Source organism: Limanda limanda, chromosome 12, assembly GCF_963576545.1.
Source record: "Limanda limanda chromosome 12, fLimLim1.1, whole genome shotgun sequence".
In the NCBI taxonomy this organism is placed as follows: Eukaryota; Metazoa; Chordata; class Actinopteri; order Pleuronectiformes; family Pleuronectidae; genus Limanda; species Limanda limanda.
In genome coordinates, this window is record NC_083647.1 from 11,029,319 (window position 1) to 11,055,561 (window position 26,243).

Consider the following 26,243-nt stretch of genomic DNA (forward strand, 5'->3'; position numbering starts at 1 on the left):
TATTTTAAAGATTACCATAGAAGTGTTTTCTTATATTTCTCGACTCTATAATGCAAATTGAATACTTTTACACCTTTGATAAATGATCAAATATCTTAATATAATTGGAATCCTGAAAGGCAGTGGTGGGAAGTAACGAAGTAGAAATACTTCGCAACTGTACTTAAGTAGATTTTTTTCACATATCTGTACTTTACTTGAGTATTTATTTCCCTGACGACTTTTTACTTTTACTCGCTACATTTGAGCACAAATATCTGTACTTTCTACTTCTTACATTCTCAAAACTGGATCGACTTGAGCAGCGGAGGTTGGACGCCAACGCAGACATACATGGACCATTAATCCTTTGATGCTGGGCCGTAAAAACTCCACTCCTGTGGTCAAAGATCAAAGGAATCTTCTCTCTTTCTCTCAGAATTGGGACATTTCCTCAAACCGTGTAAACATTGAGGTACGGCGAAGGTTCATCCTGCGCCAAAGGAGACAATGTTGTCATTGTGCATTGTCCTATCACCACCAAACCTCTGTCTCATGATCAGAGTCCAAGCCTGAACAGCTTAATGTGTCAATATTTCCTCAGTCATTTTTTTTTTTTTCCAGGCAAAACGCATGCAACGCTTCAAAATGCATGTGCTCGGGCCTGCCCAGTGCTGCTTTGCAGCCCTAGACATTTTAGAAATTGTATTTTATAGTTGGTACTTTCCAGGGTTGAGCAATTCTGGTTTTAATTATTGTTTTTATTAGGTTTTTATTAATGTTATTAGGTGACTTTACATGATTTTTTTAAGGTATTCCTTTTCGATTCACATTCCTTTTCCCTTTCCTGCTTCGTGTCAACCTGCACATAAATACATAGCTCGAAGCAGCAAACTTTGCTCAAAGCAAATATTGGAAGTAGTTGGTTTCAACAAAAACTGTTGGCAAATAGACTATCATTGGTTGGCTGTGTCTGCTTAGTCTTACATGTCCACATAAACAAAACAAACAGATTTAAAACAAGTCGAAATGGAAAAACACTCAACACAACCAATTTTATAAGCAAACGCAAAAACAACTTTCAGCCAACGCAACCAAAAACAAACACTGTCATGAACTACTGCATATTCACGCACACAATTAATTTTTTAAATGGACCTCGCCAAATGGAACCCTGGGTAATCAGGCCCAGTTTTCTACTCTCTATAATGCCAATATAATTTTTGCAAAGATATTATATATCTATATATTGCAAATTCCAATCCTTAGTCGCCCTTTGTGCTGACTCAACACAACTTAGAAGCTGTTGAGTCTTTATATATGTATTGTACAAACTGGCAAATGTGTACAACTTCAAGCAGGGTTGTGTTTTCACTTTGCCATCCCTACAGGCAAGATACCCTACAGGTGTATTGTCACCCTGCTGGAAAATGCAAACACAAACGCATGCCCATTTCGTGAAGATAGTCTAATGATAAATAAACAGGCTTACATGTAGATGCGTGTACAAGCTGGTGGGCAGGTATACAGGCAGGTAAACATCCAGACAGTTACAAAATACAGCTAATATTCATAAACCGACAAACCGACGAGGAGCTGCTGACAAAGGCAGCTGTAAATACTGGTTTGGGTGATGAGGGAGGTGGGATCAGGTGCGTGGGCGAGGACGGAAGCTGCGGAACAAGTGGAATTTTGGAAAGAAAAATGACAAATTAAAGAAAAGTGCGGGGACATCAGATGGAGACATGGAGAAGGGCAGGTCTGGGGAGATGACAGAGAACACATGGCCAGGGAGAAGTGGGGCTGGTTATTATTTTTTTTTTTCAGGCAAAAGGCAAAACGCATGCACACTTCAAAACGCTTCTAAATGCATGTGCTCGGGCCCACTCAGTGCTGCTTTGCAGTCCAAGAAATTTTAGAAATTGTATTTTATAGTTGGTACTATCCAGGGTTGAGCAGTCCTGGTTAGTGTTGAAGTGCCGTCAAGCGAGACATAATTTATAAACTTCAAAAAAAAGTCACTAAAATACAAAATTTGCACCTTAAGATATTCAATTGGATGTATTTTGTAGATGTAATTTAGCATTCAAAAAAACATTGGTCTTCAATTATTTATTTCTGAATTTGGCAGCATTACCAAACTGTATCCAGTGATTTTTTCTTCTCTGTACTAGCACTGTCCATGCTGTTAACAAAAGATAAACTATCTTATTTTGTTTGCCTAGTTTCCCTTTGCTGAGTTATCATAAGGGGCATTGTGTATCACTCCTGCTTTTGATGAAAGGTCCATGTTTAGTGATATTTACAGACTTTTTTAGTGGTTATACTTTGGTCTATTAGTGTTCTTAGGTAGACTCAAGAGGCACTTGTTTATTCTGTTGTGTTGATTCTTTGCTGTCTCCAGAAGTTCAGATGCACTTGTCCAATACTATTTGAACCTCAGCATCTCGGGTTAAAAATTTGTAAAATTATACATTATATATATATTGTTGTTATAATTTTTCAGTCAGTTGAAATAAATCCTGAAGAGAACAATTTGGGAAGTTTTGTGTCTGTATAGGCCTACTATAAAAGCACTTAGCATTTTGAATTTTACTTTTGATGCTTAAGTACATTTCAACACCAGATACTTTTGATACTTAAGTACATTTAATATGAGCGACTTTAAGACTTTTACTCAAGTCATTTGTGACTTTCAAGTACTTTATACACCACTGCTGAAAGGTGATGTACAGGCAGAGTGCAGCAGGATGCTTTCAGCATGAACAAGAAAAAATCATGAGGCACGACAGGCCCTGAATTTGAGAGACATACTACTTATATTGTCATGATGAGTTAATGATAATAATAATAATGATATTCTTCTTATAAAAGAAGAATTTTAGTATTTTTAATCTGGTCCATCCTGTTGTTGTAGCAAACATTTTAATCACAAATGGAGATAGGAGGGGTGTTTGTGTGTGTGTATGCGTGTGTGCGTGCGCGTGTGCTGTGTACATGCATATGAGACTTGTTTTCAACCTGACTTCAAAAAGAAATATAACTGCATGTTTAAAAGTACCACTAATTACTTCCTGCTATGAGAGGAAGAAAGTGAAAGTCTATCTTCTCTGTTTTTGTCTCACACCTTTTCTTCTACCCTTCATTGTTGCTGTGTCATCATCACAACACAATAAGACACCCTACACCCCACAAACACACTAAACTAATGTCAAAAGCAATATTAAATTCTTCTTTTAGCAGTGACTTAAAATCGTCTTTGGCCTATATAAAGTAGCGTTTAACTTTGTGATTGTTTTACTTTCATTTCCGTTAACAAGGGAAGTGTGTGTTGCAAGTTTTTCCTTCTGTCTTTTGCCTCTTCGTCTGCCATCCCAAAGCCAAAAACACACTCTGAGTTTATTCTATAATGCTACCACTGCTAGTTCATAAAAAAATGTAACGTGGAACATCACGATGAACCCATTTAAGGTGCAATTATTTTATTCAGCTGTATTAAACCAGGTGTGGTGTATCAGTTCACATAGCATGGCACAGGACAGTAAAGCTACAGATCGACACAAGCCTAACAATCCAGTTTCACTTGAGCTGAGTCTCTGACCGAATATTCAACAAAGGAAGCTAAATAAAAATGCCTCATATGATCTAAACTTGGCATGCAAGCCAAACATACCCTCTCGCACACAAAGGGCTCCCTCTTAGCTTCTCCTCAGAAAAAATCTTTATAACTTACAGGAATGTGAGGAATCTCTCAGGGAGTGTTCGCAGTGAACAGGTGACCTTCCGAGAGCGCCACTCTACGACTGTATGACCTAATCTGTCTTCCCTTCACCTTATTTTCAATTTAAATAAACTGGGGGATTATTCTTAAAGCCCACGGGATCTGAGAGTTGCACAAGAGGAGCCTGTTGTCATGTTTGACATAAGATTGAGTGACCTGACTGTACAGCAGGGAGATAAATCTCTGTCAGACCAGCAGGTGTGACAGGATCCACATTGACAGGGTGAGGAATTAGACAAATAGAAGTTCATTAATTTGTCAAGACAGATAAGCTCTGGCTTCTGGCTCAGGATGAAACACTGTCAGAGAACATAATGAGGAGTTGGGTTGATCACACTGAAGGTTCAGGAGGCCAGAGTTTATCTCTCCAAAAACCTGCTGCTATGCACATCCCTCTCTGGTCAAACTCCGCAAGACTTGTTTACAAAAATACATTCCTGTAAGAGCAAAGGGTGAAGTAACCCAATAAAGAGTTTGGATTTGTGTGTGGAGACCAAAGCTGAGCCTGAGTCAAGCCAGGTTCAGACAAAAATTCTGAAATGATTCTTGGGTTGGGTCACATTGACAATGCTATGTACGTGCCTGTAATCGGGGAAAATATTGGGATTGGGTCTGAGGACCCAAAAAAACTGAATGTGTCTGGTTTTGGTCGGGCTTGGTTAGTTATCTCTTGGGTTGTTCAGGTTCGGACAGAAAACTGTGGCCCAAGCCAAACTCTAGTTTGAATGCTCTTCCTGGAAGGAAATTCAGCTCAACCTGCACTGTGATCCCCAATGAAGAGCAAGCATGTTGGGATTCAACTACCTGATGTGCTAATAGAAGGTTTTTTTAATTTATTACTGGCTTGATTACTGCAGGTTACTCTTTAGAGTTTCAGAAAGAAAGGCTGCAACCAGCATTACCAGGTCAGGCATACAGCCCATTCCAAACAGGCATGTTTAGAACAGACACTGCACTATAATAGGCCTTATATAAAAAGCATGTTTAACCTTTAGAAGAACTACTGAAGGACAAAATACAGCTGCAAAGAGCATTTTGAAAAGTTGATTGTACTACTGCATGTTTACCTCTTTGTCTGCATCTCTTGGTATAACACCAAAACAGCACAGGGATACATGTGAGGCAGAGCTGGAAACATCTGGTGAATAAAGCGTGGCGAACTGGAAGAGAGTTGTGTGCCATGCTTTAATTTGAACAGACTTGTACTGAAGCTCACGCTGATCTGCACCTTGCTGTGCTCACGTAGTCCGGCCCTGATACAAGGTTCTCATACACACTCATACTCCATTTGATCCTCTGTGGGTTCCAGTGTCTCAGTGTGATGATGAACAGTGTGAGCAGAGGGGTCAGGAAAAAAGAGAACCCCTTGTTCCTCCCTGTAACGGTCCTGGCATGGCTTTTAATGAACGGGCACCGTGCCCGCCATGCCAGGCATTCAGTGGGCAGGAGGCCCCTCGGGCATCACTACAGATCATCATCAGGGGCTTAGCCTGGAGGTAGGCACTTTAATGAGCGAGTGCGTTGCATTGCTCCTGCAGTAAACCGCCCTTGGATGCATTTTGGGAATTGCGGAGCTTCTTGTTTAATCAGAGGAAGTGTCGGATGAGGAGTTTACTGTGGCTGTTTCCAACACCAACAAAAACATTAATAGAGCATGATAACAGAAAGCTCTGGTTCCAGAAGTCAATTTCCCAATAATTTTCCCCATTGACGCTTTATAAAAAAGTTTTGAACCATGCCAACCAGCTACTAGAATCGTGGGGGGGGGGGGGATATTGCAAAACGAAAAGAAGCTAAAAAGGTACATGACGGAAGTACAAGTAAAGGAACTACACATCCCATAAACCATTGCAAATGATCCCTTTCTAAACACCATATGAAACGATCAGAGCTGAATAATACGTCATTGAGCTCCACCAATGTCAGACGGCGCTATTGCACCTGAGAATTGTGTTTAGAGTAGTACTTCTCGACATCGGGAATTTATGTTGTGAACTAGTGGTTCCTACAGGAGCACAGAATATCATTTCACAATCACGTAGCTTGTGGTAAGTCTACTTTGGAAGGTTACAATATTATGGCTGATAATCCAAATGTCTGAAAATGAATGGGAATTCTACTACAAAGCCAGTCAGTTAGAAGTCAAGTAAAAGTAAGTTAGAAGCAAACTCTTTGTGGTTAACTTAACCTGACCTGATAAACGGGGAGGTCCAATTTTTCTTTAAGTTAATTAAAAATTTCAGTAGGGCCCCGGCTCAATGTGGGAGGCAGCCTCTCTAAGTCAACCTTGGCAGAGGACAAACTCCTTATCTCTTGTCACAGTTTACTTTCTCTTACATAACCCTCAGCTTCTCACTGCTGCCGTAGCACAATACAGTGCAAGGAAGTACACTGGCACTTTTGTCTGCGTGGTCCTCTTCTACCAAAGTGTGTTTATACATACTTGTCTTCTGTTGTGGGTATAGTTTGAATGTGTGACTGAATGAATTTGATTCTCATGGAAATCCCTGCCCAACATCCTACAAGCTGTGCACCTCCACCACGAAGAGACGCAGAAAAAGAAACGGGTGGATTGATTAGCCGAGACTGCACAAGCACTGTCAGACGAACACATAACACATATAACACAGACCTAACCAAACTCTGCTGGTACTTTTGTGTTTTTACATAAACCAACTCAGTAACAACAAGGTTTTGCATGTCTGTGTGTCTGATGTTTTTGTCCGACTGCATCAAGGTGTGTGATTAATGAGGGCATAAACCTAAATATCCTACTTACCCTTCACACAGAAAAAACTGGGTTAACAAAAGGCGGACTGCACTAGTGAAACATGCTGACATATGAGCCCACATGTGCAAGCTCCAACAAGATCTGCAGAGCGCAGCTCTGGGAAAAGTTAAGAGTGTCGCTGCTTATTTTCTTGGGAGTGTGTGAATACGTTTTTACGTGCTCACTGTGCGCGTGCATGTCACCTATTGACTGTGTGGGTGTATTTGTGCAAAGCCAGGATGAAAGACACCTTCCCCTTAAATGCCTGTGCCTTGTGGAAGGCTGCCACAGCACGGCACTTCACCCTGTGTGTAAACCCGATGACCAGGTAAGTAAGCGATGGTATCACGGTAAAACAGGACAGACCGAGATTTTTTCACAGCAAACAATGTGAGCTGAGGGTCAGGAGGCGAGTGGGAAGTCAGTCTGAGCAAACACTTCTGCAGTGAACAAACACACATGCCTGGGAGGCAAGGAGCGGGATATTCCACAAGTTCCCAGCAACTTATACCTGCTCGTCAAAAATGTCCCGTTATTAAACTGCTCTCTGCAGAAATACTTGTACTTACAGTTGTGTGCTTCATTAATAACAAGACCATGCTGCAATAATTTGCTTCTCTTGACATTGATACACCGGTATTTTTACTGTACTATAAGTACTGTAAGTACTGTGACCTCATAGCAGGAACTGGACTGGCCTTGATTGTTCCTTGTAGTCATTGTGTGTGTGTGTGTGTGAAGCTAAAACAAGCGAGTGTTTTGCTCAATATAACAAGTCTTTTAATATTATCTCATTCATTAGTAGCTTATTGTATAGAGAGAACAATGTAGACGTGGTTGTAAACACAACAATGGTGTTTGCAACTGTGTCACAGCGCGAGTGCACACATGCGCCATAATGGACGAGCTACCAGAGCAGAATTCAAGTCTTATACAAGACTCATCTTGAAGTGACTAAACTCATGTTCAACTCAGTTAGTAGATGAGCGTCTAAATAAAGCCACATTCATTACATATATTTGCCTCCCTTCCTTTTCCCCCTGCAGGTTAATGTTTTATATCATAAGAGTCTGTTTTTGGGGAATTCCCCATGGTGAGCTACAGAAACAGAGTTTTTAAACCGTAAAATAATGGCAAATTGTAGAGAAGGGGCCAAAACATCCGACAATCTCCTGCTGCGTGGATATTATGGCACACATAGAATACTGTCAACTATACCAAAGAGCAGCTCACTTATAAAAGGTGAGATTAAACAAATGCAGTGCACCAATCTGTGTGCTCTCACCGTGACTGTTTCCATGTGGATGTGTCTGTCGTCCTGACCTCTGCACTCCCTTGTGCCCAGCATGGTGCCCAACCAAGGCCAAGTCCAGTGCAGGACCCAAACCCAGATTCCGCCCATTAGGTCCCAGATCCTTCCTCTTCTTGCCCTTCAGCCAACCCAGAGCCCGGCCGAGGGAGTGACTGCGCTTCTTGTGGCCCTTTTTGTTGTGCTTCTCCTCTGCAAAAATCTGAACCACGTCCTGGGGGAGCAGTTCCCCGAACCCCAGCGAGTCACGGTTAGACATACCACCTCACACTGGAGCTGTGCCCTGAAAGAGAAAAAAAAGGAAAGAAGGAAAAGAGAACAGAGGTTAAGATGGAAATTCGATTTTCAAGCACCACATGTGCTGGCACTCAAAGAAAGGCAAGTATTAAAGTACTGTGGCAGTATTCTTAAAATCGATTTACAACCTTTTCTTGCTACCACTTGGATTTTATTAATGTCAGTAGATAATTAAAATCAACTTACAGAGACTGAGATTTACTCTAAGTTATCCATTGGAGTGAACATAAACAATAACAACTGAGAAATACACTTTAAGTGGACTTTATTTTTATATCATACACCACGGTTACCCTGCCATTGTGTGCGACCTTAAGCTGGAGCGATTATGAAAACGTTCATGGAAATCACAACCTCCGATGTTTGAGAGAGGGCACAAACAGCTCAAATTCAAATAAGAGTATATCTGATAAGTGTCTGCCTCCCAGCTTTGATTTCCCATTAACCAAGGTCATTAGGGCACAGTCACACATTCAGCAATGCAGAGCGAATATGGCGAGTCAAAGGTTACCAAAGTTCACCTCCTCGCGAGGCCACACTGAGATTTGCTTTGCCACAGGAAGCGAAGGTTTTATCCACTTCCTCACACGCACAGATTGGAATTGAACGGGAGATGAAGGTTCGTCACTGCTATATTTGCCAACGTGTGACAGGATTCTTATTTCTTCAGCTGATGTTGTAGATACTGGTTCTTCTGTAAATACACCACAGAAGCAACAAAGTTCCCAGGGATGGATTATGTCAAACAGGTTTCAAGTCTCAGCAGAGTGAATTTCATCTTTAAAAAAGAGAGGTTATAAAAGTTTAAAATCAAACTGAAGCGCTTACTATACTTTAAGAAGTGTGTGGTAGTGATGTTAACTACTAACAACAGGATTTATTAAAAGCTGATGAATCCAGTTGTTTTGAAAAGAACATGTGTTCACAGTTGCACAGACGTATTCTTTGGAGGAACACCGCTGGTATGTGTGAGCACACACTGGTTTGTATTTGTGTTTGTGCGTCTCCTTGGGCGATGCTCATTCAGCCCGCACGCTCGGCCTACACACAGACCCCCTACTGTCTTTAAACCAAACTTCACAGTTCTGCAAAGAAAGAACTGGCACCGCTCCCTTCATTCCATAACATGGAGTCATAATTCACAAAGCCGCACCCGTAGGCTCATGCACTCTTACATATGCACAACGGCACAACTAGGAAGAGCTGAAGAATAGAAAAATAAACAGTCACCAGTGTGCAACGAAGCAGTTTCAACTAACCGTCTACACAGATGTATCAATGTGGTTCCTGTTTCTTGTTATGTTTCATCGTCATCCTTCATCTTTTTTTTTTTCATTCTCAGCACAGTGATCTCATCGCCTTCTCTGTGTCTCCCTCCACCCTTCCTTCACCTTGCTACACTTCTTTACTCTGAGGCAGATCTCCCAGCCTAACTCTTCTGTAGCTCACACTGGGCTTCCTCCAGCCGAGCACTTTATTGCATACTTATCTGCAAATCACAGGCTAAAAGTTCGAGAGAGCTCTTGATCTGACAGAAGTCGGAGCTTGTAAAAAAGCAGCAAAACAGAGGGACGGGGGGAGTGGAGTCTGGGTGAGAGAATTATAACTCCCTGGATGATGTGCTGTTGACAAAGTTCACGAAAAGTTTTTGGCTGTTATACTGTTTCAGGATCATGCATGTACAAAAAAAGCGTACACAATGTTTTGCCTTTTTTTTAGATGTGAGTGCAACACGATCTGTAGGAAAACGTTACTCCCCTCGTGAAGAGACAGGAACAGAAACCACACAAAACTATGTTTCGTCATGTTCTAAGAGGATTACACATTTTTTCTTTTCCCAAACTGCCTCCCACCATCAAAGACAGGCGATTGGTGTGTGTGTATGTGTGTGTGTGTGTGATGAGAAGATAGAGGACTATGGTTTGGATGCAACATGTGGAAAAATGCTCAAGCAGATGTGGACAATATGAAGCCAAATGCCTTACATACTAAATACTGATCATAAAGTCACCTTTCATAAGTTTGTAAAACCTTGCAACGATCTGACCCCTTTAATATGACCTCCACCAGAACTGATGTTTTCATCTGAGTTTGTTTGTCATTCAGCAGGATAAGACAAAAACTACACAATCAATTTCCATTACATTTTGTGGAGTGTTGGGGAATGACCCAACAATGATCTCTCTTTCTTCAATTTATTTAATATCGCAAGATTTTTCCATTTCCATTGATTTCTCAGACAATAATTCATGGGTCTTGATATTTATGAGTGTGTGTAATGTGGTGCAGATCAAAATAAAATGCAGATCTAGTGAATTTAAATGTGGCTTCATGAGGGGACTGTTGGGCCTTGGCAGAGGTATTTGCACTCTACTGAGTCAGTGAGTCAGTGGCTGATATATATATATATATATATACACACACACACACACACACACACACACACACACACACACACACACACTCAAATACAACAGTGCTGCAATAACACCAGGGTGGTTTTGCTGTGGATAAAATTGTATGAGGTGTTTCACACAGTCCAGTACAACATAATGACCATGTCTTCACTGCCAAAAACATGAACCTAATAGGCTTCATAAACAGAGACTTTATGTTTACACTCGACTCCCAGAAGGAAAGGAGGGAGCGACTGGTTAGTATTTACTTTCTGGGCAGGATTGATATTTGCCATGACAATACCATACCTTTGAGCCACGCTGCTGGTTTGGCTAAAATAAATTACTCTAAATCTGGCTCTGGTCTGTTTGTATCCTAACTCATGTCAGAAGAATGCAGTCCATTACGAGAGGCTTAAGCTGAGGACCTGGATTCCTTTAGAAACTCCATTCATACTGTATCTGGATCTTTTCTTATCTAAACCAGCTTAAGTTGTTATTCGCTGCAGTACATCTGACGTGGAGCTGACGTGGAGCTGACGTCCTCTGACGCGTGAGCTGTAGTGAAAGCCCAATAACAAGAAAGAGCATCCATCTCCTCATGGAGAAAAGTACGAGACCTCTCCCTCCTCTAAGCCCTGTGTTTCTCCTGCTCCAAATTACAGTCATTTGGCCATGACTAAGATCCGTGCATCTGTATTGGTTACACTCGCCAATTACCAGACGCCTATCTAGGTTGGGGGCGGGTGGATTCATTCATCTATAGCCCACAGGCTGCCTGGGGGAGTGCAACAACTACTCGTATTATTTCCATTAGAGAGGCTCCAGTCCAGAGTCATGCTAAAGAGCTGTGGGATGCGGCGGGGGACCACCCAGCGGAGCGCTGTCTGTGTTGTGGGGCCACAAGGAGTTGACTCACACTGCCTTTTGTTACACTAGACAACCTGCAATTTTCAGTTTTGTAAACAAATGTAATGATGTGTAGAATGCAGCATCCTCACCGCTCCATAAATATGTTGTGTGTGAAGAAAATGTCTCCTTGGTTTATTTACTGTCACAATCCACCTGTCTTGTAAATAAGGTTTAAACTCACAATGTTTTGTTTAAAGTTACAGACAGTGCACAGACATATTCATTACAAAGCTCCTTTATGGTCACAGGCATTAGTTAAAGGTTCAGTGTGTAAGCATGAGGGGAAAGGGATCTATTGGCATAAATTTAATAAAACATAATCCAAGTGATGTTTTCACCAGTGTGTTTCCTCTAAATTGTACAAATTGTACAATTTGCTTTCACAAGTACACATCCTCCAGAGAAAATATGAGTTTTATAAGCAGCTTAAACAATATCTTTCTATGTCAGTTTATATTGTTTATAGATATCTTTATATGTTTCTGTATATTTGTTGTATATAATTTTTGGTGCCGTTACCTTTTACAGCACACTTCTTGAAGAGCTGCTAAACAGACACTGACTTTTCTAGAGCTTTTCTATTCTTATAATATTTATCATAAAAAACATAATCAGGTCATGTACCCAAAGGCAATTTACAAACAAGAAAACTCAGTCACTCACTCCACTAACTCACTCTCTCCACTAATTCACTCATCCCACTTACTCACTCACTCCACTGTGGGGACGTGTTCCAACATGCTGTTTACTCACCCTTCACAAAAGACGTCAGGCCATCGCGTTGGACAGGAGGCACCGCTCTAACAAGAACAAACCTCAACGCAGTGTGTCAATACCTGCAGCGCACAGCGATTATATGTCATTGACAGCACTGTGTGTTTGTGTGCACGTCCCCATAAAGCAAACTGAGGCCTGATAATAGTTTATACACCGTCAGGAAATAGACTGTGAGGACTATTGTATCTGGGGAACAGCATTTATTGATTATGTTCCTCCCCTAGCTGCATGTTGCGCAGCTTCATGGCACAAATTCCAGGGGAAATCTGGGACTCCTCTCCTACTTTAAGCAGGTCAACAAAGTCAAAGCAAGGCACTGAAACCTGTCTGGCCTGAGGCAAGACAGCGTCAGTTACTGTACCGAGTCCTAAATCCAAGATAATGCACCATAGATCTGTGTCTTACACTGGGCTTTATATCATGCACCACTGTGACAAACTGGTGAGAGAAAAAAGAGGGAAAACCAGTTGTTGTTATATTTGAAAACCACTTTAAAACAAGCGACAACTACAAACACACACCCTGAACAGATCTGTGTGGAGGCGGAATTGAAAAAATGTTTCAGTATTTGTTTTAAACTGACAGCCTTGAGGGCAGGATTTAAAGCTCAAACTAAACTCACTCCTAACAGCTGACTGCGTATGGGAAGTTTTTCTAAAACAAATTGATATATATTTTGTGTGACAAGCTGCAACCATGTGGTAAAGAGGTCAAAGTATTTCACAGAAATTTAAGGTCTAAAAAAAAAGCTTCAGCTGGACGCTTTTCACAGGCCTCAATTGTGACAAAACTTGCAGTGCAGTCACACAATACTCATTTTAATCTCATGTGTAATCACATCCTTATCGATGTAAACTTTGTGAATATCACAGGCAGGGGTTGAGGGGGTGGTCTGGGGAAGTGGGAGCTCCAGGAACTGCAGCTTTGATGGCAGTGACTCACCAGGAGGCTGACAGAGCAGACGCCGCCGCCTCACAGGGGGAAGAAGCCAAGAGGGAGTGCCGCAGGATGCAATGCTGGCAGCCACCTTTGTTTGAATTAGGACTGGCTCCGTTTTAACCAGAAGTAAATATCTGTGCCTCGGTGGCCGGTTTCACAGGGTACGGGCGGCTCAGCTGTCAGCGAGTGGAGGTGAAGGTCGGGCTGAATGTGGTTAGTCTCATAAGGAAACAACAGATTAGGAGAAGGTTAATAATCTGTTTTTGGAGGAAGGAAGAGACCTTTCAGTCTCATGTCCTCTACCCTGCTGAAATCACCAGGGGAGAGGATTTACAGTAACTGCCGGCTTTGGTCAATAACAGTTTTGAAACTACACTTACAGTGACTGTGTAAGTAAATTGCAAGTCTTTAGCGGCATATAAAACTGGTGTTGCTGCACAGCACCTTTAGGCATCAACCAGGGCGTTGGCTGTCTTCTATGGGCGTTATCAAACAAAGGAGAGCAGACTTAAGCAACCTTGTCTGGGCTAGAACGCTGCACACTCATTTGCAAATATTCAGTGCCCAAGAAATGCACTCTGAAGGATGTGGAGGCGATGCTGTGCTAACACTAGAACTAGTCCACGACCAGGGACGGTGTCTTTTCCTGTCTGAGGCATCAATAAAAGGAAGTGTCTCCTCCATCAAAGTGAAGTTTCTTTTATAGTGACGGAGGGGATTTCAAAAAATATAAATAATAGCAACAATTTGTTATGAAATTTGAACTTCGAGCGCAGGCGTCCATGATGGCCACAAGTTTGGTTTCATACCGACACATGAGCACAAACAAACCGTGATGAATGAAGGGCTAACTGACATCATGTGGTCCCTTTGTGTGTTGCTGGAAGGATAAAGTGTCAGAAAAAGACCGGGTAGGTAATGACGGTGATAAAAATAAACACAATAATGATGCAAATAAACCAAAATGCTGTGTAACTGAACTCACAGAGGTTGCAGACGCTGTGTGTGTGAGTGTGTGAGTGTGTGAGTGTGCGAGTGTGTGAGTGTGTGAGAGAGAGGCGGTACCGTGTGCAGAGATCCGTGGACGGGATAATGCAAGTTGGCGTGCAGCGAGGCCTCTGTAGCCATGCAGCGGCTTGTCTGCTAAGAGCAGCGGCTACATTCCTGAGAGATTGATAATTACCCACTGAGGAACTCTTCTCTCCAAATCTGCTTTCACCCCCCGACCGCACACCACCCCCCCCCCCTTGTCCTCTACCCGTCATCCCCTGCCTCCATCCCTCACTGCCGCCCCAACCATCCATGCCACACATCCCCCCCCTGAACGAGCCATGAAAGAAAAAAGGGGAGATAATGGACAGTGCATGACAGTCATTTTGAGCTAACATTATAATATGTTGCTATCTGCACTGGCTGAGGTTGATGTTCAGAGAGAATTCTTTTCATAGGGGGAGTTACAAATACTCTACAGTGATGGAGACTGTATAGATTTTCATATCTTTGCATATGTTCGGGGGGAAAAAACGTGTGTGTACTCATTTTTGTTACCTCTGTAGGACCTTTTCCAGCATAAACACTGATCTTGACAGGACTAGTAGACCTTGTGGGGACCAAAGCCCGGTCCTAATGAGGCAATGCATTATTCACGGTCACGGTTAACGTAAGGGATAAGGTTTTAGTTAGGCTGCACCATGAATGGAAGTTCAATGCTGTGTGTGTGTGTGTGTGTGTGTGTGTGCGTGCGTGCGTGTGTGTGTGTGTGTGTGTGTGCGTGCGTGTGTGTCTTTTTAAAAGCCTCACATCCATCTCCAAATTTGTTTAGGCTTGCATCCAATTACCTTATCCATAATTGACTGATCTGCTGATTATTTCCTTGACTAATAAATACTTTTTTCATTTACTTGCCAGAAAATAGCTAAAAGTAGTAAACAATCTCCCACAATTCAATGGGGCATCTTCAAATTCCATATGATATGTGACCATCAGTCAAAATCCCTTAATCTCCGGAGATTAAGAAAAAAATGAAAACAAAGAAACTCTAACTGGGTAATTTCTGTTGATCAGTTAATCAGCAAAGGAATAATATTATTCTGGTTGTCTGATATACTGTAGTTGTCACAATGTCTAATAAGTACTCTTTCTTAGTGTGTCATATAACTGCACACTTTTAGTAAGAATGGTTAACTATAAGAGTGCAGCTCTGCTAAGGCCCAACAGTCTCCAATGTTCCACAATGGCCACTATCTCACAATGTTAGACAGATCCTGGATCCACACCCTAATCCAGATCCACAATTTCTCAAAATTTCATGGAAATCACTTCAGTTATTTTTGGTAATCTTACTTACTAACAAACCAACCAACCACCAATGGTAAAAATAGGGCAAGTTCCTACAATCATGATGGTCTTAGTAACCAATGTTTATTTTTTGTGTCTTTCCATAGAAATAGTGAGGAATGTTATGTGTCAGTGTTCTGAGATGAGTCAGAGACAGGGGCTCGCCTCTGTAAAGTGTAATGTTTGCTTTTCGTCCAGGGGTTGCCAGGGGTCTGTGACTGGACTGCAGCTTCTGAGGAGCTTAAAGACCCTTGAACTGACAGGTCAGCCAGGGGCAAGGAAAAGAAGCTTGTTGTGGAGCGGGCAGTGACCAGAAGACAAACACAGCTGGACACAGGGGTTTAAAAATACATCCTGGCCCTTGGGTGCTCTCTGCTCATGTTCCGGTCAAAACAAAAAGCCCTGAAAGTAGCTGCCTCCAATTTCTTCCGGTCTGAAGATAACTACTCGGTCTGAGAGTGTGCAAAATGGCAGTTTGGGAATAAAAAAAGAAACCCCCCACAAGTTTGGATGTAGAGGAACTCATGTGAACTCATGTGAACTCTGAGCAGACGAGAAACAGACACTGGCACGTTCTTTGATTTTCTTTTACATGCCCTATACTGCAACTCACAGCTACTGATTCAGTATTGATGAGGAGCCACAGAGTTAATCATCAGCCAATCTCTTTGATTAACAAGGTGCTTTTGTCACACTCATCCCCCCCCCCACACACACACACACTCATAGTCATGTGTCTAACCATTACAACACTGAAAGTTCTCCCTTCCCTTCACTGAGGTGCCACTTCATCATCACTTATGGGTCACGAGTGAACACAGTCAAAACTCTGCAGAGCAAAAGCTGAACTGGAACTTTGTCTTTGAATATTTGGGACATTGGCTGCACATGTGTTTCTCCCAAAAATAGAAAAGCAATTTCCAATGACTTCCTTCTCCTCGTCCCGTGACCTCATCTCTCTCTGTGTCTCTTCCTCGACGTCTTCTCTGTGAATCTCAGGTACCAGGCTCTGCTGTGTCTCCTATAGTGCTGACATAACACACCTGTAATCTCCATGGGTACAAGCCCTGGCACGGCGAGGCTGGCTCGGGAAGGAGCACCAGTATGCGACACACCCTTTCCAAACAAATGGCTCTGTCTGAGTCTCACCTACCAGAGAGTACATGAGGTAAACTTGAAGCCGTGGTGCCACATAAGAGAGAGAAACAAAACAACCCCCATCGTGCGGTCCTCAGTAGAGTTTGGGTTTGGATCTTGCCTTTGATTCAAAGTCCAGGAGCAGGCAAACAGAGAGGAGGGGAGAGACCCCCCACCAGAGGGGTCCTGAACTGGAGGTGGTGGTGTTATCTGCCTCTGGTTAATCAACAAGCACATCAGCTGTCATTGACTGGCACAGATTAAACACAGAGTCACCACTCTGTCATCTGCTGCTGGGTCAGTGACGGCAAATATGACACAACACTCTTCATTGTCACAAGCTGAGAGAAGCAGTGCTCGTCTTAGATTACCTCTGCTCAGGATCCCTCAAGGCCAAACCAGGGCAAATGTCCCACAACTAGTTTTTCATGCATGAACTCACTCAACCACGTCCACCACTGTGCCTGATCACCCCTCTCAGGGGGACTATTTTCTTTCATTCTGGGTGGATTCATACAGTTTCCATATGATAGAAGCTGGAGCAGACAAATCAGACAACATGATGCAACAGTTTGATCTAGAATCGTTAAAGTTGTGTTAAAGTTGACACTGTTGATCGTGAGGTTGTTTTACTACAGTTTCTGACTTTCTGCAAGAATGTTAAACCATATTTCCACTTTTTTTTTTTACTTTGGAGAGTTGCTCAAAGTAGGGAATTTGGTGGGCAGAGTCAGAGTAGGAACTTTCATCTGTTAAAATGAAAAGAGTCACAAACAAGTAAACAAGTATCGGTCATACCTTGCGAAACTTTTCTGATCCAGATGCGTGAATTCAGCCTCTCTCCATTGGAAGCGTCCCCCTGCTGCGCCCTTCCTCTCCGGCTCCAAACTTTCACCGTGCGGAGGAAAACTTCAGGTGAGGCATTTCCGTGAACGACAAAAAAAAAGGAAAAGGAAACCTCTTCAAAGCGGGGAGACTGGGTTCGCTCGTACCGCAGCAGCGGGTGGTCGGGCTTCGTTTCTGATGTCCAGCTCAGTGGAACTTCTCCACCTCCTCCTGCGCGGACGCTCCTCTGGACACTCGAGGGGAAATGAGGAGAAGAGTCGTGGACCTGCGGCTCGGATCAGATCCTCAGATCCCACCTGCAGGAGGAGGCTGCCGAGCTCAGGTGAGAGCCACAGGCCGTGGGCAATGCTGTGGGGGCATCTAGCGGTGGGATGGAGTAACAGCAGGTCACAGCTGAGAGAGACCGGAAGAGCAGGGATTTGTTGTTTTTTCCTCCCCTGATCATCAAAGTAGAAATATAAAACAAAGCAACACAACATAAATAAAGATATATACAGAGAGGGGAAAATTTCACACAATACAATACTGGTACGATATAATTATTAAAATAATACTAGATTAGATTAGATTTAGATTAGATCAGAAAGCAGCATCCACTTGAGCACATATCTTGTCTTTGCTGCTATAGGCAAAATGGAACACAAAATACAAAATGAACAAGACAAATACTTGTTAAGGATATATCTGCACTTAAACACATTTCTTAAACAAGAAATTGGCTCCAGAAAATATGTCCTCAAACAGAGATATGGAGAGAAACGGTTCAACAAATAGATCTAGTGGAATATCTTACTCATAAAATGATGCAGAACACTAAAACAGTACAAACGAAGCAATATAAAGCAGATATCACTGTAAACAAACAATATGCATTTATGTTTTTGCCCTATGAACACCAGCAATCCCCAAAATATTTACATTTATTGACCTAATAAAAACTGTCCTTTTTTTCCGACTCTTCATTATTATATATTTTGATAATCCAGTTGAGGTTTCAAAGCTTTCAAGTGACATTGTAGGAGTTTGTATAAACTAATGGATGAAAGAAGCACAGTGTTTCCATGGACACAGGTGATGCACTATTGTTATAAACAGAACCTGTTTAGAATGTTAGCACACTTCTTTGAAAGATGCTCTCATCCCTCAAATTTTCACATAATTCCTCGTCTGCATCTCAGCTTGTGTTTGTTTCCATTTGTCAGAGGGGACACACACACATCATGTAAATAGACACAGTATATGAACTGTGAGGTCTTTATGTGCAGCACAGGCTCAATATTAGAGGAAACTAACTGCACCTGATACTGTTTGCAACCATGATGCCACAGTCTTCCTAGATGCACATAAAACCAGGCTGTAAAGTTGTGTAAATATAACTCTGTGTGTGGCACCCAGGCTGGGCGGTCGTTAGCTAGTGCATCCAGAGCATGTAGGCCAGCCGGGCTTCAGCACTGACACAGTTAGTGGTCCCATGTGGTGGGGGTATGAGAGAGTCTTAGATAGAGTTTCTCCCCCCTGTGCCCAAAGTGTTATTAATAACACAAAGTGTGCCTATGTTTTCCTAGAGACAGACACTCTTCGGATCCGTCCTCATTGCTGTTGTCAAACTGTGTCCATCGCTGTCTGGACTGTCACCTCCGAATATAGTGAGTATAAAATATATGTTACTGTAATTGATCTGTTTTTGACATTGATCCGAGGGTTTTTAAGGTCTTCTTGTGGTTTTTGTTGAGCCAGTTTTTAAGACCTGCATCTATCAGCATTGTTATCTTGATTACATTTCAATTGAATTCCTATGTTATGCAAATTTACCTGTAACCAGATACTGTAGGTGGGTTTCAAACCCACAATCTGATCAGTCATTAGTTGTTTTTTAGTGATTGATTAATGACAACACTCATCATCCTTTCTTCTAGTTCACTCACTGAGCAGCTCATGCACAATGAAAGGTTCCTAATGGATGGAAAAGACATGGCATCAACTGATAAGCTTAGATTTGTTGGAGATATCCCAGAAAACAGTCACACTGACTCTGAAACACAGACAATTCCCTCAGATGAGCGTGCACAACCATCTACAACCCAACTGGACCAGGTGGTCATGGACAACTTGGGGCGACTCTTCGAGCACTGCATCCAGCAGGTGTCCCGTCTGGAGAGGCAGAGGGACGAGCTGGTGCAGGAGCTCCTCCGGCTGCAGGAGCCCATGCTGCAGATGGTGGAGCAGCTGAGGGGGAAGGTGGCGGAGACACAAAGGCTGCTCACACTGGCTGAGATGGACTACACAGATGTTTTTGAGGAGGTGCAGAGGGTGAAGAGGAAACTGTTCGCCACAGCCCGAGACTGCATCCAGAGCCAGGTGACGCTGGCTGCAAATGAGTATGAGGTGGCTCAGTCTGCTGTTACACAGGTAAGACATGTGGGACTCATTTATTTTGGTGGGTCATTGTGTTGGAAGATGAAATCATATTTCTGTGGATGATAATATTCATTAGGCTGGGAACCCCATACAACATGAACTATACTGCAGCTCTGTGGATCATAATTATACACCTTATATTGCACTTTAAGTGCAGAAGTATGAGTCAACAAATACTAATATAATTTTCATACTTGGATATAAATCCACCATCATCACAAGCAAAACTTGAATCAAGAAATATACCAAATAGCATCATCATCATCATCATCATCATCATCATCATCATCATCATCATCATCATCATCATCATCATCATCATCATCATCATCATCATCATCATCATCATCATCATCATCATCATCATCATCATCATTATCATCATCATCATCATCATCATCACAAAGGCTTTAAAACTGGTAGATCTTTTTAAATATGACCTAAAAATTGTGAAACAATAAACTTAAGAGGAAGTTGTACATGTAGTACAAGTTAAAGAGGGTTATTAGGGAACAGTTGAAGTATGACACTCTAAAACTTTACTATTTAACAAAATAAAAATGTACGATCTTGTATGAAAATCTTTATGATGTTCTATTGTTTCCTTCTGTACTATTTTTTAGAAAGAGCTACTTTACCAAACTGTTTATTTACTAACATTTACAAAATTTCTTTAAAAACATTATCAATTATTCATCAATGATTTTCCGTAGGAGGAGCTCAAGACCTACATCCAAACTCTGTCTCAGGAGTTGTCCCAGCTCAACGAGTCCCAAAATATCAGGCTCACCTCCCTGAGGGCCCAGGCTGCTAAGCCCTGCAGGCCCAGGGCCATGAGTGATGTTAGCCAGTGCCGCCAGGCCTCCGCTAGTCTGCAGCGGCGGCTCAGCGGCAGTGTGAGGGCACTGGAGGGTTGGTACGAGCCCCGGCTCATGGCCCTGCTGAAGAGGAAGCAGATCGGGGAGGATGCCCTGAGAAAGAGCAGGGAGCAGGCGAGGGACCTGAGGGCCAGCCTGGGGCCCCTGAAAGAGGACGGCCAGAGACTGGAGTTGCATAGAGCCAGTCTGGAGCAGAGGATCTCTCTGATGGAGAGGGAGAGGGAGAAACGCATCACTCAATATAAGGTACGGTGACTTGAATGATGATGAATATAAAGATCATGTGAATCTAAGATGTTTCTCCACTTTATTACAGGAGACTGTGGAGACACTTGGAGAGACTCTGAGAGAACTAGAGGTGGAGTTTGATGTTCAAAGACAATCTAAGAAAGGTTTGGTGGATCTTAAAGATGGACTTTTAACAGAGCTGACATTTCTCAGGTAGGTTTATTCTCACCCTATTCACTATACAACCCTCTATAAACTGAGCATCAGGATAATAAATTACTGACCAATGCCTGTTTTACAGAGGCTGTGATGAAGCCAGCAAAAACACTGCTGAAGAAGAGCCATAAGTTTCTTTTTCTAGTTAATATTCTGACACCAGACCAAACCATGGCACTGCCTCTACTTTTAATGGTCAATAGCTAAACATTGATAATAAGCAGGATAATTCAATCTTGGTATGTATTCAGACTCATTTATTATAATTTTACAGATTTCTTCTTATCTTTTTATTTATTTGCACAATATAAAAATGTTTACTCTGCACAACCTCTAATAGACTTATTAAAGCTTCCAAAAGCACTTTAAAATGTAAAAAATGTAAGACACAAAATCAAGATGCAGAGAATGATGACTATCCAGGTTGACAATAATATATGTATAATAAAAAAACAAGAATCAAGATAAAATGTGTGCATGTGGCGTGTATAAGTGCTAATACCTATGGCAGGTTTGGTTTTACAGTACTCACACACTGAGTGAAACATTAAATGCATCCATAGATATTAATAGCTGATGAACATCAGTCTTAGAACAGCACTTGTTGTCACTGAGTTGTCAGAAATGTCTTTTAAATAATTTTTGCCATCTGGTCAAAGCCATTCCATCATTAAGTACCATTCAGTTTTTTTAGAAATGTACCAGATTAATCTAACATAATCTAATGACATGTACTAATGAACAGGGCAAACAGATTAATGTAAATATTTTTATTATGAATATACTTAAGTACACAAAAGATCAGATGTAGCACAGGAAAAATAATGCATAGAAAAAAAGCACATACAAGTGACGACACACAAATCTGGAAAATTGCTACTACAAATATCAAGCAAATAGACGAAAACCTACAATATGTACAATTGTTAAAAATGGATCTCTGTAGAGATGTTTTCAGCACAGCTAATCAAGATCAAATGAAAGTCCTGTCGGCTGGATTCATCACAACGAGCCAGAGTGGAGAAATGGGAGATTGAAAAACTAAAAGATAAATGTGACTGACACAGACTGGATTTTAACATTCACAACATGACAATGCAGGATTTTATTCTTTTTGAAATTTTCTACAAAACCACTGGTGCCCAAAATGTGTTTTTAAAAAGACATTACAGCTTATGCACCACCCAACACTGGAAAAATGATCCACTCTTAACAAGCAGGTCGAACGAAGAGATGTGGAGACTGGGCTCATGCCGGGACCTCTGAGTCCGCAGCGCCCTCTGGGTCCTCGTCATTGTAGATGTTTTCAGCCTGTTGGACAAACAGTTTAGAAAGATTCACTGTAAGAACTCCTAGTGTTGTAATAAATGTGCTTCAAATCAAAGTTCTCCCCACATGTCTTTTATTTACCGTTCTTATGATCCCCTCTAATAATTCTAGATATCTCTGTCTGTTTTGTTGAGTCCCACATATCTTGAGAACCAAGATATGTGGGACTCATCAACATAATTGATGTTGTTGAACCTGACATGCAACGACAACTGATTCTCTAGTAAGTGGTTCTACATACTAAGTCGAGCTTCACTCAACAGGTGAACAGCTGTGGTTAAATAGCTTCAGGATTCCAGCAGCCGGTCTTTACTTGCGGCAGCTCAATTACTACAGGTCACTTTTACAGTTTCAGAAAAAAAAGCTGCACCAGCATTACCACAGGCTAAGCAAACAGCCTGTTCCAAATAAACGCGTTTAAAATAGACACCGCACTAGTGTAGTTAAATTAGTATCTCACTCCCTGACCGTGTATCAAAGCTCTTACCATCTGCCAGACTTCCATGATGTTGTCCTCCGATACAGAACAGATAACCCACGGCTCATTGGGGTTCCAAGAGAAGTCTGAGATCTTAGCTGTGTGTCCTCCATGTATGAACTAAAGGCAAACAGAGCAGGAGGGGTGAACACCGCATTTGAAATCAGATTATGAAAGACACTTTATTTGCATGTGTACACACAACCACTACTAAACTGACCAGCAGCTCAGGAGGGCCGTCTTCAGCATCCTCTGGAGACTGCTCTTCTCCAATCTTACTGAGGTCCCAGACGTTGAGCCTTCGGTCTGTGCCGCTGGAGGCTAGGATGGTTTCGTTATGAGGAGACCACTGCACCTGTTGAGGCGGAGCAGATGTTACATCTCTGCCCTTAAACCTAAATACTCGAAATAACCAGGCAACATCACGATGTAACACAGTGTTTTAACTTCATTGTTGCAGATTGAAATTGAAATGCATCGTTGTGCATTCGTATTCAATTGCTGAATTGTAACAGGATTGAATCGTGAAGCTAGTGATGATGCACACCTATTATGAATCAGCTTTTGTAAACCTGCACAATAATTCTGAATGGGATATGCAGAGAACATTGGTATTTGTTTTTTAAGCGCATTTGCAGAGCAGGAAACTCTGTCATTCGTCCCAAAAATATTTGTAAACAGATGTGAACATAAGCCACTTGTTATTCAGTGTTAAGCCTCATCACTGAGATCGATTACTCACAGATTTTATTCAGATTTTTTTGCAATTTAAATTTAACAAATGCAAATCTTTTCTGCTCATGTATAAACTTGAATCTAATAACAGATTAACAAAGGTTGACATCTACAAACTATTTTTATAAATAACTTTGACCAGGAGTTCACTTTTTACCTGGAAGATCTCGTCTTTATGAGACTCAAACGAATGCAGCTTCAGCTTCAGGTTCCTCAGGTCCCAGAGAGCCACGGTCTAAAAAAAGAAGAAGGTCTGCTGTCACTTATTTGCTTCATTTTACAGAGAGGATAAGATTATGTTCAAATGAACAGCGGCTTGGACCGAGCATTCACCCACCTTATCTGCAGAGCCACTGGCCAGGATGAACTCACTGTAAGGATTGAAGGAGAGGCAGTTGACCTCAGCAGTGTGGGCATCCACCGCATGGCTGGGCTTGGATGTGTTGTTAGACCGCGTATCCCAGCTGTGCAGACAAAAGCGCTTTTGTTTAAAAAAAAGAGTTGAAACCATGCAGCAACATTGTTTTTCTCAAGTCACCGCAGAAGTCAGAGCATTTTTGTTTGTCAACATAAGAACAGCTCACATCATGAGTTTCTGGTCATCTGCAACAGATCCAAAGAGTGACTCGTGGAGCAAATGCCAGGAGACGTCTTCCACCACAGCAGTGTGGCCTGTGAAGATGGTCTTAGCATCCACAATCTTCCCCTCCTTGGGCACGGCGCTGATGTCCCACAGGCAGATAGTCTTTCAGCGAGAACAGATGGGTAAGAAAATGTATAAAAAACAAAAAAGCAGCTAAACAACAGAGGAGAAGAGAATGGCAGGTTGCTTACATGGTCATCAGAAGCACTAAGTAGATAACCACTGAGGTTTGGGTTCCAGGAGAGGCCGTAGCCTTCTTTCTGGTGGCCTCTGAGACGCAGATCTGGAGTGCACTCTCCTGATGGGTCTTCAGGAACAATAATAACATCAGTTTAACAAAAATTGTTTGATGAAAAGATTCACTTTTGAAACCTCTTCTCTGGCTGTAATCTTACCGGGCTTGGAGGGGTGTTTTGTGTAATCAAAGACCAACACATCACTTGTCGGGGTCTTGGTGGCAATGATGCAGGGATTCTGAGGCATGTAGCGAGCTCTGTTCACCTCTCCCTCGTGATTTATCTTGATCTCAATCTCTATCTTGCCACTTACAGATCCAAAGCCTCCAAACTCTGAAATAAAGAAAACAAAACACACCATAATACACATGAAGTCGTTTTTGCAAGGATTCTATTCTACAATGCATGGTAAATGGGACATTGTATGGAAGTATGGTGATTAGCAATTTAAAAAAGATATCAAAAAAGAAAAAAAAAATACATACCTATGTTTTCTGAAGCATTAAAGATTTGAGAATTTTTACTTCATTAATTCATTGAGAAGAATTGTCAACCACAACACCCTAGTGTAAGAACTTTATGCAACATTGACGACACTGAAAAACAGACAATCCACTCACCTCCTTTCTCGCTGTCATAGTGTGAGGCATCGAACTGAGCATCGTCGTTTGGGAGCTGAACGCTGGCGATCACAATGTGGTTCTGCTCATCAGAGGTGTGTGTGCCCAGAACCAGCCTGTGCACGCTGTAGTCTTTTCCCTCTGGCCTGTGAAGAGGAGCAAAACACTGGGTCTTTTCTCTTGTCATGTTTTGGTGCCGGTCAGGGGGGTCATGGAGGGAGTCAAACACTCACCTGGTGACATCTGGCAGCCACTGGGCGGTGAGGCTGGGCCACTCCAGGGCGTGAGTCATGACCAGGTCATAGAGGAAAGGGGTGTTCTTCTTCCAGATCTTGTACTCCTCATTGATCACCCTTTCCTCCACAGCATCATCAAACACTGCTGCAAGTCAGAAACAACAGCAACACACAGCAGTCAAAACAACAGCAACACACAACATTCAAAACAAGAGCCACACAAAATAGTAACAAACAGCTGTCAAAACAAAGTGTCTTCCTGAAGTTCATGTTCTTTCCTTGTTAAATTAAAAAATTATTAACAAGCAACACTAGTTTCTTTACTAAAAACATAACGCTAGCGCACGAAGCTGGAGTGAGCAAAATAAACACAATATCATGGTGGATCCTGAGCCGCACTTCTTCCCATGTGGAGCAGTCATTTAGTCGTCACCATAGATCGTCACTCGTGGATTAAAGCCCCAGCCTGCTAGCAGTGAACACTAGCTGCTAGCTAGCTGGCTGCTAGCTAGCTCCCTGACAATGAGGGGGGTGCTGGCCACCGCTCCGCACCGGACTCGGACTCTGTAGCACCCTGAACTGAACCCACACACAGGTACAGTCGTCTCAGCCGCACTCCTACCCTCTTTATCTGCCATTGCACCGCAGTCTGAAGCCGCTGGCGTTGCCGGAGAGCTCTGTTTTCTGAGAGGAAAGAGCTCCGGAGACAGCAAGAAGGATCGTGATGGCGCCAACTCCATAGAACG

The 26,243-nt window shown here is 42.2% G+C and overlaps 3 protein-coding genes across 7 annotated transcripts in view; 1 reads left to right on the top strand and 2 right to left on the bottom strand.

Annotated features, from left to right (window-relative positions):
- The window catches only part of si:dkey-157l19.2 (uncharacterized protein KIAA1522 homolog), a 33,358-nt gene extending 15,626 nt beyond the window's left edge, over nt 1-17,732 (bottom strand). For 2 of the 5 annotated variants that reach the window (XM_061083239.1, XM_061083235.1), the window contains exons 1-2: nt 17,433-17,732; nt 7,816-8,122 (exon numbers count right to left, since the gene is read on the bottom strand). In XM_061083239.1, coding sequence (XP_060939222.1) covers nt 7,816-8,098 — 283 coding nt within the window. In that variant the 5' untranslated portion in view covers nt 8,099-8,122; nt 17,433-17,732. Of the gene's footprint in view, nt 1-7,815; nt 8,123-8,647; nt 8,831-12,197; nt 12,372-16,650; nt 16,669-17,432 lie in introns of those variants that run through there. The other 3 variants (XM_061083236.1, XM_061083238.1, XM_061083237.1) reach the window with 3 other exon arrangements.
- A 13-nt stretch (nt 17,733-17,745) lies between these two features.
- On the top strand, nt 17,746-22,598 carry sync (syncoilin, intermediate filament protein). The gene is made up of 6 exons (XM_061083241.1): nt 17,746-17,802; nt 19,046-19,126; nt 19,397-19,889; nt 20,612-21,022; nt 21,093-21,217; nt 21,306-22,598. The coding sequence occupies exons 3-6, from the start codon at nt 19,416-19,418 to the stop codon at nt 21,349-21,351; spliced, it is 1,056 nt and encodes a 351-aa protein (XP_060939224.1). The 5' UTR covers nt 17,746-17,802; nt 19,046-19,126; nt 19,397-19,415; the 3' UTR covers nt 21,352-22,598.
- LOC133015942 (histone-binding protein RBBP4) lies at nt 21,976-26,236 on the bottom strand. The gene is made up of 11 exons (XM_061083240.1): nt 26,120-26,236; nt 25,495-25,642; nt 25,262-25,407; nt 24,801-24,974; nt 24,597-24,712; nt 24,347-24,507; nt 24,100-24,226; nt 23,920-23,997; nt 23,248-23,382; nt 23,037-23,147; nt 21,976-22,531 (listed from the first exon to the last, which is right to left on the bottom strand). The coding sequence occupies exons 1-11, from the start codon at nt 26,133-26,135 to the stop codon at nt 22,469-22,471; spliced, it is 1,275 nt and encodes a 424-aa protein (XP_060939223.1). The 5' UTR covers nt 26,136-26,236; the 3' UTR covers nt 21,976-22,468.
- Between the last annotated feature and the right edge of the window lie 7 nt (nt 26,237-26,243).

Excerpts from the sequence above, each read along its gene's own strand:
- sync (XM_061083241.1), top strand. The coding sequence starts at position 19,416 with ATGCACAATGAAAGGTTCCTAATGGATGGAAAAGACATGGCATCAACT. Across the intron at positions 19,890-20,611 it reads CTCAGTCTGCTGTTACACAG|GAGGAGCTCAAGACCTACAT; the intron begins GTAAGACATGTG and ends GATTTTCCGTAG. Across the intron at positions 21,218-21,305 it reads ACAGAGCTGACATTTCTCAG|AGGCTGTGATGAAGCCAGCA; the intron begins GTAGGTTTATTC and ends CCTGTTTTACAG.
- LOC133015942 (XM_061083240.1), bottom strand. Across the intron at positions 24,508-24,596 it reads TTAGTGCTTCTGATGACCAT|ACTATCTGCCTGTGGGACAT; the intron begins GTAAGCAACCTG and ends TCTCGCTGAAAG. Across the intron at positions 24,227-24,346 it reads GATGACCAGAAACTCATGAT|CTGGGATACGCGGTCTAACA; the intron begins GTGAGCTGTTCT and ends TTGTCTGCACAG.